A 15,724-nucleotide genomic window follows, 5' to 3' on the forward strand; every position below is an offset into this window, starting at 1 on the left:
GATTTAGGGTTTCTTCATGTTTTTGGACAGTGTAGCCTATATCCAGTCTGGCTATAATGCAAAAACTAAAAATTAGAATTTTGTTAAAGTCCTAATCAAACTTAAAAGCCAACCACAAGCAAAGAAACATATTGTCTCAATAGGTGTAACCGGCGTACTGTAGCTGCATGTTCATTATTTTCTTTACAATATGAAGGAAAGAGGAAATAAAGGAAGGAAGGCCTTATTTATATTTAATGCTTGCACATCTTGAAGCAGTGAGCATACAAGTCCTACCGAACAGAAAACAACACCTAGTTTTACGACAAAATTCATCGTTTCACTTGATACTGAATGGTAAGTGAATGACAATAAGTTATGGGAAAATATGATTAGGCTACATTGAAAACATACAAAATGATTAAATTGATACGATCTTTGTATTGAGAACGCCGTACAGGAATATTTAAAACGAAGACTGTACAAAATTAAACTTAAAATCGAAGTTTTCAATGGGATGTTTTATGGAAACATTTTTATTTTTATCTACAGATGAATAAATTGATCTTTGCATCTCTTGTGCTTGTTCTGGTCTTGTTGATTATTTCTTCGGGAGAGAGCCGCAGAAGAAGGTGGTTGTGTGGAAAAGGATTGAAAGTTATTGGGAGGTAATTAAACAGCTGAAGTCTGATTAAAATATTTTTATAAACTCAGGTAACATTTTTGACTGCCAGATTAGTGGTAGCCAATTGAAAAATAAAAATCAATTACTTTATATTTTTATTATGTTAACTTATTTAATATGTCACTGCTGATCGAAATTATGTGATGAACTAAGCCACTAAGGCAATTCTTCATTACTAACAAGTTTTTTTTTAGCTTAAATCACTTACGTATTTACGTTCGACTACAACAATTGTTGAAACTAACACTTCAAAAGTTGAACTACCATCGTTTAATGGTTAAACTTAGAATAATTTTGTGGAATAATTGACAAACAACATACAGAAAATTCACTCTGTCAATCTTGGTGACTTGGTCTGCGTCAGTGCTTCAAACTCTTTACAAGTATGCGGAACTTCTAAAATTGACAAGCTCTTAGAGAAGTTTTTTTCAATCCTGAGATAAATATCCCCACAATCAATTTGGATGTCACGAGCAATTTTAGTTATTACACAATGTGCATGCACGCTAGCCTACTACTTAAGTAGGTTTTCCGTTTTTATTGAGATTGTTTAGAATATTTTTTTGTTTTTAGAAAACCCAAACATGTAGACGGAAAAGTAATGAAAACTTCCAAAGGCATTTCTGCTACAAGACGAAGACGTCGTTGTCTACGTACTCGTAGGTGAGAAAAATGAACATCGGCCTAATATATTTCATTTTCATTTTAGTTGAAGGTTAAAATATCTTCAGTTTAATATTATGAAAGCTTTAAAAGTTTAACTGGGGTCATTTCTTGACATTAGGTCATCTTCCATTTTTCTTTATCAACGCAGTTTATGTTCCTGTGACCCTGCCATGGATACGCAAAGCGTAGGCTACTTTTGTAATAATTCGACCATGAAGTTGTAAGGAAAATAATAAAATGCAACAAAAAACGCGAAAAAGGAAAGAAACTGGTGAAGAAGTTAATGAAATATTGCTGTTTATAGCAAGTCTATAAAGCCGAACGTACGACATCAGATTCCGGTTCCACAAACTTAATCCAATAGCGGGTCTATAAAAAGAACTGTTTTGTGAGCTTTGCCAGAGTTTCAATGTAGCAAAAATTTAAAGAGAAATGGAAAATGTAAAAGTCAAGTTCAAAGAAGCAAATGGTTTGGTAGAGTTAGTTGGTCTTGCCTCTAAGAAGATTGTTTTGTTTTGGTTATTGTTCTGTATTTGCTGCCCGTTAATATTTTTTGTTCGAGACGTAGATTACACTTTGTATTTGACGAAGTTAGAGATGGTAGACAAAGTTCATCAAATTAAAACTACATTTCTGTAGAAGTTTGAGTTGTAGGTCTAAAGTTTTGTTTAAAAACAATGAAGTTAGGTTAGGTTTTTAATTATGATTTGCATGACAGCAGAAGAACTTCAATATCCTTTTATTGTTTGACGAAGTTTTGTAAAGCTTTAATGTTGTAGGTTGTAATGCAGTATTTCGGTAAAATTTCAAAATTCAGCCCAAAGTTTTCCCACCTTCACCTAGATTCAAGATAACTTTCACCTCATGGGCTAGCTGTAATATTGAAATTAAATAAACTTAATTATTAACTAGTTGCGTTCGCAATGTGTTAACCTGAAAATATAGATTATTTTTTTTCAATTTTTGAGGGTCACATCAAACTCGTTCCACCTTTTAAATGCATCGCTGAAAACAACTGATCTAATCCACTAATTAGGTGATTAGAGTAGTAAAATATTAATGAGCGAGAAAAGTAAGCAAATAAAATTTGAAAAAAACACGAGAAAGGTTTTCTCTCTTTTTTTACTTTTTTAAAAGGGTCATGGCTAAATGCCCGGCTGGGTCTGCAACAAACTGAGTCCAAAATGGAAAATATTTCGTAAACTTATTTACTTACATGTATATAGCCCAACTAAAACAGTCTGAACAAGAAAAATAATGATTTATTTCCTTTTTTCAAAGTAGTCAAATGTGTGGAAGCATTATTTGCTAAGAAAAATAGGAAATTGTTCAACTCATAAAATTGCGTTTTGATTTTGTTTGCAGAAGAAGAATCCCTCGTCCTCGTGTAAATCGTGAACGCAAACACCTCAGTGGGAAGAAGGACAAAATAAATCGAAAAGTCAGAATAGCTTTACACCGTAGACGTTTAGCAAACCGTAACCGCGGTAGACGCTGGTGGTAGACGCTGGAATATCCCATCTGAAATTAAGGTAGGCCATGCCTACTCAGACAGCAAATCGATCATTTTTTTACATTGTTTCAACGTCTGTAGACGTTGAATTAATGTAAAAAACGGCTGATTTGCTGTCTGGGTATGGATAAAAGTATTATAATTTTTAATTATAGCCATTAATAATAATTGTTAAAAGCTATAATTAAAAATTATAATAACGTACTATTAAAAATAATGCTATTAAAAATTATTAATAGCCTCATGATAGCCTTTATTAGTAATAAAAGTAATAGTTTTTGTCCGATCGTTTAGTATAAAGCGCCAGGATTTTCTTCTGTTATGTCATTTTCATTTAAAAAACGTTAAACCCTTTCTATTACAAATAGAATATATTAGTTGCTATTTAATTTTTCTTTGTGTAACTAATAAAATGTTGTCATTTTAAAACTTTGTTTCTAACTGAGACTTAAAATTATAATTTCATGGAAAAACACTATTTTTAACTAAAACGGTTTTGGTAGCTTTCACTGTAACTCACACACTTTTTTTCAGAGAGACGTTCTACAGTTCTGATGAAGGATGGTTTCTCATTTGCTTGATCGCTAAAGACGTGTTATGTTGTACAGAAAGTTTGTAATCAAGTGTTGTGCTGTAGTGTAAATGCATGTTTTATTTTGAAAGGCATTTTCTGTTTCGAATACTTTAACAGAAGTTTGAAATAAAAGTTGGTGTGCAGTTGTGCATGTGGCATTCTTACTGAGAAAAGGGAAAGGTTCAAAATTGTTACAACTTTCATTCTGCCATATTTTCGTTCTGACACAAAGCAATCTTCTATTAGTTTATGGCAAAATGAAAATAGATCTATAAAATGCGTCACATACGTATTATTCAATCATTTTATTTTTCGTCATTAACGCGTCTGGGACGATTAAGATACTAACTATAAAAATCGATATAGACCTACCAGCACGTTAATGTACGGGAAAAGGTGGCAAAACCTTGAAAGGTTTAAAACGTGCCTGAATGGAAAATCATGTAGTGGGCTATATGTCAGTAGTTAGCACGGTCACAAAACCCAAAAAGCAAAAAATAAAACAAAAACAGAGAGAAGCACACATGTAGTAATGAATGACAGCCTAATAAAAAGTGTTGTGGATTGAATTTGCCAGTTCCAATATTGATGTGGATGATCAGTCATAATAAATAATAAGCTCATACTTGTGGTAAGAATTAGGGCTGAGTGACTGAGAAGTAGATCTCATCAAAGAGCAAAGGTGCTATACTGAATGTTGGTTAATTTTGTTTTTGTTGTATTAATTGTTATTTCCTGAAAATAAATCGCTTTTTCGGAGTTGTAGATTTTTCGCCGGATGAATGTCTTTTTTGTATTGCTTTTGTTTTTTGTTTTGTTTGAAGCGGTTTGTCAAACCTCCGAACCTTTTTGATATCAGACAACAGTAGCCTACCAATGTTGCCAGATAGGAGAATGGTGCAATAAATATTTATATGATTCAGTGAAACTCGAAACTACGTAATAACACAAATAAATGCTTCTTATATGAAGCCAGACAAAAATTTGGTGAAATATATAACAGATGGCTGCCAAACCTTTTCGCTGACTATTGGAAGGAAGTTGATCTTGAATAGATTAAAAATTCTGCTTTTGTATTGCAACTATGGCAAAACGATTTTATTATCACGTGATGGGCGTTGCATGATGCGATTGGTTGAAATAAATGATTGCACATTTGCATTTGTGTGCAAAGTTTATAGTTTGAATAGTATTTTTTTGTCCAACACTTTCTGGTTAAATGCTTGAAACGTCACACCATTACTGTGTTTATGCTAAATGGATAATTGTTAACCTGTGGTAACATAATCTGCTGTGTGTTCGTAGTTACTTCGTTCCACATTACAGCATTAACAACTATTTGATGGAGGCCTTGAAAATGTCACAAAATTTGGTAAATATTCTGACGCTTTCTAAAACGCATATTTGTTACACATTATGATTAAAAGAACACCTTTGGTCCGGTCTTAATTATGAAATAAAATCTTTAAATCAATTCTACCGTACCTCAGTCCGTTGGTATTGTAATATGAGTTAGGCTAAAGCTCTAAATTTTGGGTTATTGTTGCCAAACGAGGAATTTTGTCCTCAATATGCTGAAATTTGGAACAATCTAAAAGTAACTGAAGACAAGAATTTTGCATTGAAAAACTTCCGGGACTCTGGAAGTGGCGAGATCGTGGAAATCAACAGAAAATCTGCTTCAAAAACAAGTGGTCATCTTTTTTTAGATAATAATCTTTTAAACTTAACGGAAGAACAGATTCACCGCAACCTTCAAGTTAAAATTAAGATTAGTGGAAACGCATCAGGTGAGTGACTGAAGACAAAAATCTGAAGACAAAAATCGATGGTATGGTTTCAGGAAAAGTAGAAGAATTTGACATTTTGTTAAAATGAAAGTGCTATATGCTATACGAAAATAAATTTATTTTTTCATAATGTATTTTCCTAAAGTTTTAAGACGGCTTTGAATATACGCAGTTGAGCATTTTTCTTGTTAATACGAAGTTGTATATTTTCGATATGTTTTTGCTCCTGCCTTCAAACCCACAAAATTTCAATAGATTTTTTTCTCTCCTTTTTACATTTATGACTATGCAAATCATTTTGAAAGGATTATTGCAGTTGCAGATCACACCAAATTGCTAATATGCAGAAAAATAATAAAACCACAGCATGACATATTTTGAAGTGACAAGGCGATATCGAAAAGCCGATTGTAAAGCTTCTGATAAAGAATGGGGTATTACTTTTTAATTATTCAATTTAAATTCGTGAAGTATCCTTTATCGTGTTTGTCTTTTTTTGGGATTTTTCGTTGCAAAGCAAGAACGGTTATATTTCAAATAGAGCAACGAAGAGTTAATACAGTCAAAACTTTTCTGCTTGCATCTACAACAACCTAATCTCTTAACGTATCTACCAGTGTTAAGGATCGATTTCACTAGCCTAGGATTAGTAGAGTGGTTTGAGACAATAAAGCAGAACAACGTCTAAATGCGTCACGTTCATATTATACCATCACAAATGTTCTCATCACTGCAAATAAAAGATGTTTCTCCATTCTCGTGTACCCTGAGGAACTAAAGTGCTGTAGATTAAAACGTTTTTGAAATGTGAAAAATTGGGCACGAGGGCATCTTTTATGTTACATCTGATTGCAATTGAATGATCCTTGATTTCATAACCTTTGTGACAATTTCAAGGCCTCCATCGAATAGTTGTAAATGCTTTAATGCAGAGCTAAGTAACTATGAACACTCAGCAGATTAAATTACCGCATGTTAACAATTATCCATTTAGCATAAACACAGTAGCCTAATGGTGTGACGTTTCAAGCATTTAACCAGAAAGCGTTCTACAAAAAATTAGTTTTCAAACTGTAAACTTTGCACACGAATGCAAATGTGCAATCAGTTATTTCAACCAATCGTATTGCGTAACGCCCACCACGTGATGATAAAATTGTTTTGCCACATTGGCAATACAAAAGCAAAATTTTAATCTATTCAAGATCAACTTCCTTTCAATAGTCGCCAAAAAAGTTTGTCAGCCATCTGTTATGAAGTTACAGATCTGCTAATTGCTATCACAGATTCAATTGGTGAGAGCCCTGGGACCGCACTCGAAAGGGCGCCGGTTGGACACCGCTTAAGAGCATGCAGCTGTGTCTTTGGCAAGACACTTAAAGGCATGCCTGAAGGTAGACACGAAGATTGGCTTCCTTGCCTTCCAGTCCACTTAATCCAAATCTTCAACTACCGGGCGTAAGCCTGGATACGACAACAGATGCAACATGGGAGGTACCACAGCGCCCGATGTTCAGCCACTAACTTCAACCAAAAAAGAAACAAGGCTTAAGTAATGAAAATAACAATTCGAAAGTGGCCACTAACACGCGCAAATAAAGGTTCTACAACTAGGGTCCCCCCCCCCCCCCCCTAAGGAGCAAACCCTCCTTGGGAAAAGTGGACAACATTGAATCGACTCCGAACCAGCGTTAGCCGTATTAAATCTGTAATGGAAAAGTGGGGCTACAACACCTGCCCAGTTACATGTATTTGCGGCACCAAGTCCCAAACTGTGAACCATTTTCTTGTGTGACCTCAGCTCACCATCTAGTGCAGGGGTTCTTAGCCAGGGGTGCACGCACCACTAAGGGGTGAGAAACCTGTGCCTAGGCGGTGCGGAGATGCTGAATCAAGGTTTGTTATAATAATATGACGTAAGAAGCAAAGTTGTTTTACCAGGTTTCAACAAAAATTTCGAAGTGTAGGCGACTACTGTTCAGCCAATCCTAGGAGGGGTGCGAAAAGTGGTTGGTAATTACAAGGTGGTGCCGACAAGGCAAAAGGTTAAGAACCGCTGATCTAGTGCAATAGATGGGACCTTTCAAAGTACAAATTCGTTGTAAAAGAATTTGTCAATTTGTGGTGTAACCGTGTATCAACCAAATTTAGAAGCTTCGATAGAAGAAGAAGCCCCCAAAGTGCCCACATTTTTACATTTTAAAATTTTGTAGTCTACAGTCTAAGTATGCAGCACTTTGATTAGTCCCACCGGCTGCAATAGGCTATTAGGCTACACGTGAATGGATCAACATCTTTTATTTGCGGTGATGTGAATAATTTTGTCACTGAATTGAACATACAACCAGAGATGGCCAAGATCACCAATTGTGGTGATCTTGAAGATGAAGATTAGATCACCAAGACAATGTCATCTTGAAGATCAAAATCACTTTATTAATCATTTTTTCCATATTTGAAAAAATACAGTTTTTGATCAATGAGATTGTAAAAAAAGCAAACTTTTAGCTACTTATAAGCAATTTGGTAAAAGAACGATACCGATACTTGGTATTCCTAACTTTTAGTTTCAACTACTCGATCGCTGGCCTATAAAAATTGTAATAAGCTAAGGATTGTTGCTATTAGTATTAGGCCCATCAATCGTTGTCGTAGTTTGAGTAGAATTGCAACGTCACACCTAAGGCCGAGATTTATAAAAAACTGAAAAAGTCACAGAATTTTGAATTAATTTTATGTTGTTTATTTTAAAAAACAACACCCTTGAACTATACACCATTTTTCAACAAATTTTTGTCTGCTTTGTATAAAGAATCTATTCGTGTTATTAGGGGAGATGTAGGACATATCATACAGAAGGACCTATTATACAGCGCTGTATTTTCTTTACTTTAAATCGAATGTTTTCGGTTTTTATGGTTTTTATGAGCATACAAATGCTACCGTACAGAAAACAACACCTAGTTTTACCACAAAATTTATCGTTTCACTTGATACTGAATGGTAAGTGAATGACAATTAGTTATGGGAAAATATGATTAGGCTACATTGAAGTCATACAAAATTATTAAATTGATACGATCTTTGTATTGAGAACGCCGTAGGCCTACATGAACATTAAAAACGAAGACTGTAAGTTACAAAATTAAACTTAAAATTGACGTTTTCAATGGGTCTGTTCTATGGGAACGTTTTTAAATCTATCAATTGCAGAACATTTTTATCTTTATCTTCAGATGAATAAGTTGATCTTTGCATCTCTTGTGCTTGTTCTGGTCTTGTTGATTGTTTCTTCGGGAGAGAGCCGCGGAAGAAAGTGGTTACAGCGTGGAAAAGGATTGAAAATTATTGGGAGGTATTAAACCGCTAAATTCTGAATGAAATATTTTCATAAACTCAAGTACATTTTTTAACTGCCAGATTAGTGGTAGCCAACTGAAAAATAAAAATCAATTACTTTATATTTTTATCATGTTATTTCATATGTCACTGCTAATCGAAATTATGTGATGAACTAAGCCGCTAAGGCAATTCTTCAATAACTATTTTTTTTAGCTTAAATCACTTACTAATTTGTGTTCGACTACAACAATTGTTGAAACGCACACTTCAAAAGTTGAACTACCATCGTATAATGGTTAAACTTACAACGATGGTTGTAATTGTGTGGAATAATTGACAAACAACAACAACACTTCAACAATCGGAAAATTCACTCTGTCAATCTTGCTGACTTGGCTTGCTTCAGTGGTTTAAACTCTATACAAGCATGCTGGGAACTTCCAAAATTGAAAACCTTTCAAGAAAGTTTTTTCAAACCTGAGATAAAAATCACCACAATCAATTTGGATGTCACGAGCAATTTTAGTTATTACACAATGTGCATGCACGCTAGCCTACTACATAGGCCTAGTTAAGTTTTCGGTCTTTGTTTTTGTTGAGATTGTTTAGAATATTTTTTGTTTTCAGAAAACCCAAACATGGAAAGGGTAAAAAAATCAAACCTTCCAGAGGCATTTTTCCTACAAGACGAAAAACTGGTTCTCCACCTACTTATGGGTGAGAAAAATGAACATCGGCCTCGGCCTACTATATTTCTATTTCGCATTCTAGTTGCAGGTTACAATATTTTCAGTTTAATATAGTGAGAGCTTTAAAAGTTTAACTGATGTCGTTTCTTAACATTAGGTCATCTTTCACTTTTCTTCATCAACGCAGTTGCTGTGACCCTGCCATGGATACGCAAAGCGTAGGCTACTTTTGTAATAATTCGAGCATGAAATTCAAAGAGAAACAATTGTTTGTCGTATCCAGGCTTACTCCTGGTGATTGAATATTTAGATAAATGGACGGTAAGGCAAGGAAGCCAATCTTCGTGTCCACCTTCAGGCATGCCTTTAAGTGTCCTGCCAGAGACACAGCCGCATGCTCTTGAGCGGTGTCGAACCGGCACCCTTTCGATTACCGTTCCAGCGCTCTCACCACTCGGCCATGCAGCCGACAGGAAAACAATAAAATGCAGCAACAAAAAAAAACACGAAAAAAGGAAAAAAACTGGTAAAGAAATGAATGAAATGTTGCTGTTCATAGCAAGTCTTTGAAAACGAACCAACGACATCAGATTCCGGCTTCACAAACTTAATCCAATAGCGGATCTATGAAAACTTTTTTGTGGGCGTTGCCAAAGTTTCAATATAACAAATATTAAAAGAGAAACGGAAAACGTGAAAGTCAATTTCAAAGAAGCAAATGGTTTAGTAGGGTCAGGGCCTCCGAGAGAAATCAGGACTGGTCGGAAAACAACAGGGGAGCTGTGAGACCATTGGGCCAAAATTTGATCTCCCAGTCCCACATCTCCCCTACGTAAAACGGGCCCCAAATTTTTTTTTTTTCAACAAAAATAAAAGCAACGAATTTGTATCATGCGTTGCATCATATGTTTTAAGCTGAACTTGGCCTACTTTCCACAGTGTGAAATTGAATTCCTTTTAAGTTTAGATTTTAGCAACATATCAATATGAAAAAAAACTTCTTTCAATATGAAAATGAACAAAAATCACTCGACTACACTTGCAGAAAAATTGCTAAAGTTGTTCACTAGTTTGTCCAGAAAATTATAGAGTCGTATATAGGCTACTGTCATATTATATTAACATCTACACATAGCCTACTGTTCCATATCCGACACTGATTTAGGTGACTGGGCAATCCTTGATCAGGTGATCGACGTCCTGAATGATGAATTCGCAGTGTGGGCATCTAAGATTACCGAAAGTACCTTGCCTATGTAGTGTTTGGGCAGTGCGGGCGTGTTTGCTGATGACCCTGTTATCCACTTATGTCTGTTTGTTGAATGGAATTTTGGAAGAGCCGTTGTTGAGTCGGCGATGACGTCTCCTCTCCTTGACAAGTCTGCATGCCAATAGCCTATTCGTTCCAATCATGATGCAAATCTAACTTTTTGCAGCTGGTAATTTTAGTATAAGTGGAGAAAAAATTATAAGCACACAATACGACGATTATGAAAATAGCTCAACAAAGCATTCGATTCATTCCGGACCTTTTGCAATGCAAAGTTGCGGGTCACACCGTCAAGTAATAAAGATTTTGCAACGTCTGATTTAATGCACATCATGCATAAGCTGTTCAGTGTTCAATCGGTTTTTGTACCTGTAACTGTAACATACACACTTTTTTCAGAGAGCCGTAGCCTACCACTGATGAAGGGTGACTTCTCATTTGCTTGACCGCTAAAGATACATTGTGTTGTACAGAAAATTTGTAATCAAGTTTTATGCTGTGTAGGGTAAACGCATGTTTCATTTTAAAAGACATTTCTTGTTTAGAATGCTTTAATCAAATTCAGAAATAAAAGTCGTTGTGTGCAGTGGCGTATGTGGCATTCTTACTAAGAAAAAAGAAAGGTTCAAAATTGTTACAATTGATTGATTGAATTTTTATCCTCGGACGGGGAAAGCTTCTTGCAGAGCTTAATCCTGGCAGTTTCACATACTTGTAGAGGCTTTGAATCACTGACGCAGGCCCGGTCACCGAGATTGACAGAGTGAAGTTCCGATTGTTGAAGTCTTCTTGCTGGGGAATTACTCCATTTGTTAGATGCCGCTGAATGGAGAGCAGTCCTTAACGTACGTTGCTCAAGCGCACACCCCGAGAGTCGAACCAGCGCCGCTTGATCTTGAAGCTTCTTCGTTCCAGAAGTCACGCGCTAACCAACTGAGCTATCGGGGCAGACAACTTTCATTCTGCCATACTATCGTTGTGCCACAAAGCAATCTTCTATCACTTTATGGCAATATAAAAAGATATCTATAAAATGCGTCACAAAACGTAAGCCCATACATAATGTGTTAAGAATTAGGGCTGAGTGATTGTTGAATAGATATCATCAAAGAGCAAAGATACTACACTGTATGTTGGTTAATTTAGTTTTTAGTTTTGTTGTTTTAACAACATTAAAAAGTGCATTGCAGACGGGTTGTAAATACATGGCACTTACGCAGCACACGCCAAGCTGCAAACGTTATAAGGCTGTTTTAAATAATAATTATGGTGGTTTGCGTATTTGTAATCTGTTGAAGGTGTTGAAAAAACTCGAACAAAAAAGTGAGAACTTTACGCACTAGTGCAAATGAGCAAAAATTTTGCTTTCATTTAATTTTAACCAATCGCATCGTGCAACGCCAACCACGTGATGTAGAAGTTGTTGTCCCAAAAAGTCTACTTTGCCACGTTGGCAAAACAAATGCATAACTTTTGATCTATTTACGATCAACTTCCTTCCAATAGTCAGCAAAAATGTTTGTATCAGCCATCTGTTATGAAGTTAAGGATCAGCCAATTGCTATCAGATGAGATGGACCGCAGCTCTGAATATGACTGAATTTGACTTGAATCAACTTTGAACAATGCAGAAAAGTTTTGGCTTTATTGACGTTTGGTAAAGGCCATTGAGAAGGTCATTTGGGCCCGGTGTAACGGTCCAGGAGTTACCGCGGTCCAAAAGTTACCGTGCTGCTGCAGCGTGCAGTCTAAAAATGACGTCAGACCACAAATAACCAGAGCTGCCCGGCGCTTCTGAAAGCAATACAAAACCAAAAATTTTACCACGAAGTTTAATTGAGTAGTTACTCTCAAATAATGCACACCTTTTCATTCAAGATTAATTAATGCCTAAAATTGTCAATGTAACTTTTTGAGCAGTAGAAATTTCAATTATTTTCATAAAAAAAATAATTAATTATATTTAGCAACCTTGGTAACTCTTGGACTACGGTCACTCCTGGACCGTTATACCGGTACCAATGAAATCCTTGAAATTCTTCTTCAAGTTTTCTAGGCTTTTTGAAACGATTACGGCCCCTAAAATGACCCTGATTCCGGGTCCAAAAGTACCCCTTAGACCTCCATGTCAACGCTTCTGCGTTTGGTTGCCTTATTTGTAATAAAGCTCATCTTGTTTTACAAAATTAGCAGCGTGTCATTTACAAAAAAAGTAAACTAACAAAAGTAAAGTTTATATTTCAAAAATTCAAACAGGCCATTGTAAAATAAAATCCCACCTCTAATTGCGAGCTTCACAATAGCTTTTCGATATCACACTGTCGCTTCGAAATGTGTCATTTTGTGCTTTTATTGTTTCCTGTACAGAAGCGATAGGGTAAAATCTTCAACAATTTTTCAAAGTCGTTTTTATAGCTATAAATGTAAAAAAATCATTGTTATAAAGATAATTATTTTCAAAACATATTGTCTTCAAATTCAGCATATAGCACTTTCACTTCAACAAAAAATTCAAGTTTCATTACTTTTTCTGAAAATTAATCGATTTTTCAGTGTCGTAGATTTTTCTCCGGATTCTACAGCCTTGATATTTACAGTGTTTTGTTTGTAATTACGTCGTCATGAATGGTTAAAATGTGCACCAACAAAAGCATTAGCAAGTTTTAGAATTTGCTTTGAAAGAAGTTTAAACTATTAAATATGAAAAAAGTTATTTCCGCTTTGACATGAAATCAAACACAAGACATACACTGAACCGCGCCATTCCGGCCTCTGATTTAAGGCTTCCTTGCGCTTACTGATGCCTATGACTGTAGCCTGGCCAGAATATACGAACTAAACGCTAAATATGAAAAAAAAATGGAAGTAACATTATAGGTTATAATAAACTGATTTCATCATTGAAAGCTTAACAGCATTTTCAAAACTTAATAAAACTTAGAAAAGAGATTGGGCCCTGCCTTCCCCCTTTTAAAAAATATTTAGGCTTACTGAGCGTGTGTGAATTAAAGGAGTAGCCTAAAACCTTTTTTGTATCCCACAATAAACTAAAATAATGTAATATTCCGAAATAATTACTGTCCACTCAAATAGCCTAGTTGATTAACATTTAAATTAATACTTTTTAGTGTTAATGGAGATAGGCTATAAAGTAAAATGTACCGACAAAATACATTAAGTGAAGCAAAGGTGAGGATACCTCAAATACATTTTCTAAGTTCCAGCCTGCTGAAAAGCTTCACCATATCAGACCACATGGAAATTTTCAAGAAATAAACTGTTGAAATCCTTTCCCCAGTGTAGTGTAGTGTAAGCTACCTATTTTTTTTGTTCTGTGTTGCTGTTGCTTGTAAAGAAGTAAAGTTGCGTATGCAGTAGGTTATGTACTATATGTTGACTAATATGATAAAAAAATGATTCAATTTTATTCACATTTCTGTTTTGTAAATTTAAAAAAAATGTCTGCTTTCTTTGACCTAATCTTACATGCAGAAATGTACGTATACGCCGCAAATTCTACGCCGTAGACTTGCGGACTTTTTAATAACTTTTGTCTTAGCTGTTGTTTGCATTTTTTTTATCAAACTTTCCAAATTTTGAATAAGTTGAAAGAATGTTTTCAATGGGCAAAAACATATTGAAACCAAAACGCGCCAAAATGTCAGATGAACACTTTCAGATGCTTGTGTTTCTTCGTGGAAATTCAAAATAAAACTTGTTTGTTTCGAGTGGTTTATACCGTGTGAATGTTTGGCACCTAGCAAACAAAATGAGTTTACGCTAGTGTAGCCTATGTGCTGACGCTGACGCCGCCAGCGTTTTTTACAAGTTACGTTGACGCATACGGCGTATGGTTTTTCAAACGTTTGCGTTTACGCTGACGGCGTCAATATTTTTTGTATGCGCGTACATCACTGCTTAGGCTACATGTTTCGAAAGATTCTAAGAATGGCAATGCTAAAAACACTTGAATCTAAAGTCGATTTTGGTCATGTGAAGTGGTTTATTGTAGTGAATCACCCAGATCAAAAACTGTTTAGGGTCTGACTATTAAGAAATTTACTATCTTCTAAAATATAATATGCTCCCTCTTTTTTGTATTGCTTTTGTTTTTCGTTTTGTTTGGAGTGGTTTGTCAAACCTCCAAACCTTTTTGATATCAGACAACAGTACCAATGTTGCCAGAAAGGTGAATGGAGCAATACATACTTATATGATCCAGTGAAACTCGAAACTACGTAATAACACAAATAAATGCTTCTTATATGAAATCAGACAAACATTCGGTGAAAAACGGTGTAGTTCAAAGGTAATACACTGAACCGCGTAATACATAAAACTAATTCAAAATTCTGTGACTTTTGCAGTTTTTTTTATAAATCTCGGCCTTAGGTGTGACGTTGCAATTCTACTCAAACTACGACAACGATTGATAGGCCTAATGACAAGAATCCTTAACTTACTACAATTTTTATAGGCCAGCGATCTAGTATAGTTACAACTAAAAGTTAGCAATGCCAATTATCTTTCTTTAACCAAATTGCTTATTAGTAGGTAGGCTATAGCCAAAGTTTGCTTTTTTTACAATCTCATTGAACAAAACTGTATTTTTTCAAATATAAAAAAACTGATTTTTAAAGTGATTTTGATCATCAAGATCACATGGTTTTGGTGATCTGATCTTAATCTTCAAGATCACTTCAACTGATGATCTTGGCCATCTCTGGTTGTATGTTCACTTCAGTGACAAAATTATTCACATCACTGCAAATAAAAGATGTTCATTCATTCACGTGTAATATTGCATCCGGTGGAACTAAAGTGCTGTATATTAGACTGTAGACCACAAAATTTTTAAATGGGAAAATTGGGCACATTGGGCGCTTCTGCTTCTATGTTGCACCTGTGATAGCAGTTAGCTGCTAACTGTTAACTGCTAACTGTTAGCAGTTAGCAGATCTGTTAGCAGTTAGCAGTTAGCAGATCTAACTACAGATCTGCTAACTGTTAGCAGATCTGTAACTTCATAACAGATGGCTGACAAACTTTTTCGCTGACTATTGGAAGGAAGTTGATCTTGAATAGATTAAAAATTCTGCTTTTGTATTACCAATTTGGCAAAACAATTTTATCATCACGTGGTGGGCGTTGCGCGATACATTTGGTTGAAATCAAGACGGACTATATAGAGGCCATGACAACGTACAATGGGATTG

The 15,724-nt window shown here is 35.3% G+C and overlaps 1 protein-coding gene and 1 long non-coding RNA gene across 2 annotated transcripts; both read left to right on the forward strand.

The window, feature by feature from the left end:
* Positions 1-259: 259 nt before the first annotated feature.
* On the forward strand, positions 260-3,564 carry LOC145787970 (uncharacterized). Its single transcript, XM_082599808.1, has 5 exons — positions 260-336; positions 532-647; positions 1,238-1,327; positions 2,696-2,862; positions 3,378-3,564. Exons 1-4 carry the CDS (start codon positions 334-336, stop codon positions 2,832-2,834), a joined length of 348 nt encoding a protein of 115 aa, XP_082455934.1. The 5' UTR covers positions 260-333; the 3' UTR covers positions 2,835-2,862; positions 3,378-3,564.
* Positions 3,565-8,138: 4,574 nt separating this feature from the next.
* Positions 8,139-9,266, forward strand: LOC145787308 (uncharacterized). Its single transcript, XR_014291383.1, has 3 exons — positions 8,139-8,210; positions 8,444-8,562; positions 9,177-9,266. It is a non-coding gene; the product is annotated as an uncharacterized LOC145787308 (long non-coding RNA).
* Positions 9,267-15,724: the final 6,458 nt, after the last annotated feature.

Source organism: Aplidium turbinatum, chromosome 18 (genome assembly GCF_918807975.1).
Source record: "Aplidium turbinatum chromosome 18, kaAplTurb1.1, whole genome shotgun sequence".
NCBI lineage: Eukaryota > Metazoa > Chordata > Ascidiacea > Aplousobranchia > Polyclinidae > Aplidium > Aplidium turbinatum.